Consider the following 1,920-nt stretch of genomic DNA (forward strand, 5'->3'; position numbering starts at 1 on the left):
TAGAATTTCATGGTTTTATTTTTCAATCAGTAACATGCTGCAAAACATCATGATCCACCAATACTGATTACTGAAACCAAGTAAACCAATTTAGCCAGTGGGAGCAGTGCAATGTCAGGGACTCAAGGGGACAAATGTCATCTAACCAGCGAAGCCTAGCTGCTTGTAGACACAGTCGATCTCATTGACAACACCACCCATCACCTTTCTGAAGGCAGCCTGGGTAGCAGCATCCCACACGCCCTTGTCCCCAAACACCTTAATGATGACCTCAGTGATCAGCTGATGGAGAGAGTGAGGGTATTATTGGTGTCACTAGTAGGGTGGAGTTCATTACTCAAGTAAATTCAAGTGAAGTTACCTTGAAGTTGTTGAGGCCGATCTTGTGCGTGTTGGCATGGGTTGTAGCCAGTGGCTTGATGACATCACTAGAGCCTTTTGCCTTTAGGATCTCACCCAGTTTTGTCAGAACTGTTTTGCCATGCTCCCCAATGGCTGCATTTCCAGCCAGTTCAGCTTGTGAGATCCCCACAAACTTGGGAAAGAGTTTCTGAGTGTCAGGGTGCTCTGTGAACAGACTAGCCAAACAGTGTGTATATATGATATATGATTATTCTCCAGTAATAAATTTGGGGCTATAAATTGACAGCCAGTATGAGATCAGAGAAAGATTGGATGAGAAATAAACATAAGGCAACAGAGGCATGAAGAGGACATTGTAAGCTCTAAAACCTGCTGGTTTCCTTCAAGACTAGTGAAGAGGGGAGGAGACCAAGCATCATAGCCCAACGACTAACCAAGTCTTAATGTACCAACAGGAACCTTTTGTAAAAGTAGCTACAGTAGGTACTCACCAGGTCAGAACCTCTCCTCCATAGTCTGCAAGGTTGCTCTCCACTTTCCCCCAGCTGGCCAGAATCAACTCACAGTCAGACATTGTCTGTAGACACCATGGCATACAGAGAGACAGGAGGTCAGGTAACTAGCAGTGCACATACCTCCTACTCATCATCATGTGAGGGATGGAAAGAGTTAACCCAAATACTCAAGCAAGAGCATCTTCAGTCATTGTTTAAAAAGGTTGCCAGTGACAGCACTACAGACATCTAGAGAAAGTTCATTGCACCACCTAAGAGCAGGACAAAACTTTCTACAGTGCAGCGTATGATTAGAGAATGAGGCAAGCGGGCGCTTGACCTATTTAGGTTTTGTGGCAACCATCAGTGCTTTGAATGCGGGAAGCTACAGGAAGCAAATAAAGGGATTGGAGAAGTGGAGTGTGTGGGAGAACCTATGGGGGTGCAAAAGGCATGCATCTGTATTCTGGGTCAGCTGCAGAGGTCAAATTGCACTAGTTAAAATAACAGGACTAAATAAGCACCTGTGGAGAGAAAGAAATCATTTTCATGAGCAGCTACCCCAACTGTTGTGGGATAAAGTGCCTCCTCCAATACATATTACTAAGCCCTGCCCACAATTCACACCCTAAGGGAGACTGAACCTACTCTTGATTAGTCACCTGAGAGAACAACTTGCTTCAAACTACAGAACTAACACATAATAAAGAACCAATTGTTCACCCCCCCCAATAAAAACCCTACCTTTCCAGTGGAGAAATACTAAAAAAAAAAAAAAAAAAAAAAACACCTTTAACCCTACAAAAATGGCTGTCATACCCAAATACACACAAAGTACATCTCAAGATTGAAAATTAACTCTCAAATTAAAGTAAAATTACAAAAGTGCTTACAGCCGCTGCAACTTTATGACTTGTTTTGCAAACTGACCACAGTCCCATTTGATAAGAAACCCAGCCACCTGAAAGATACACACACTTACCAGGAGAGTGTTTCACTCAGCTATGATGAGAAGATGTTCTTCAGACCTGTCCTGCAGTGCCACTGATTACCGATTAGTGCC

General features: G+C 43.4%; 1 protein-coding gene across 1 annotated transcript; it reads right to left on the minus strand.

The window, feature by feature from the left end:
* LOC128533522 (myoglobin-like) lies at positions 1-1,920 on the minus strand. The gene is made up of 4 exons (XM_053507808.1): positions 1,840-1,920; positions 855-940; positions 362-578; positions 1-282 (listed from the first exon to the last, which is right to left on the minus strand). Exons 2-4 carry the CDS (start codon positions 935-937, stop codon positions 142-144), a joined length of 441 nt encoding a protein of 146 aa, XP_053363783.1. The 5' UTR covers positions 938-940; positions 1,840-1,920; the 3' UTR covers positions 1-141.

Source organism: Clarias gariepinus, chromosome 11 (assembly GCF_024256425.1).
Source record: "Clarias gariepinus isolate MV-2021 ecotype Netherlands chromosome 11, CGAR_prim_01v2, whole genome shotgun sequence".
NCBI classification, from domain to species: Eukaryota; Metazoa; Chordata; class Actinopteri; order Siluriformes; family Clariidae; genus Clarias; species Clarias gariepinus.

Bases quoted from the DNA above. Each gene is read 5' to 3' on its own strand.
- LOC128533522 (XM_053507808.1), bottom strand. From the start codon at position 937: ATGTCTGACTGTGAGTTGATTCTGGCCAGCTGGGGGAAAGTGGAGAGC. The intron at 579-854 runs GTGAGTACCTAC...CTGTTTGGCTAG, and splicing joins GGAGGAGAGGTTCTGACCTG to TCTGTTCACAGAGCACCCTG. The intron at 283-361 runs GTAACTTCACTT...TCTCTCCATCAG, and splicing joins TCGGCCTCAACAACTTCAAG to CTGATCACTGAGGTCATCAT.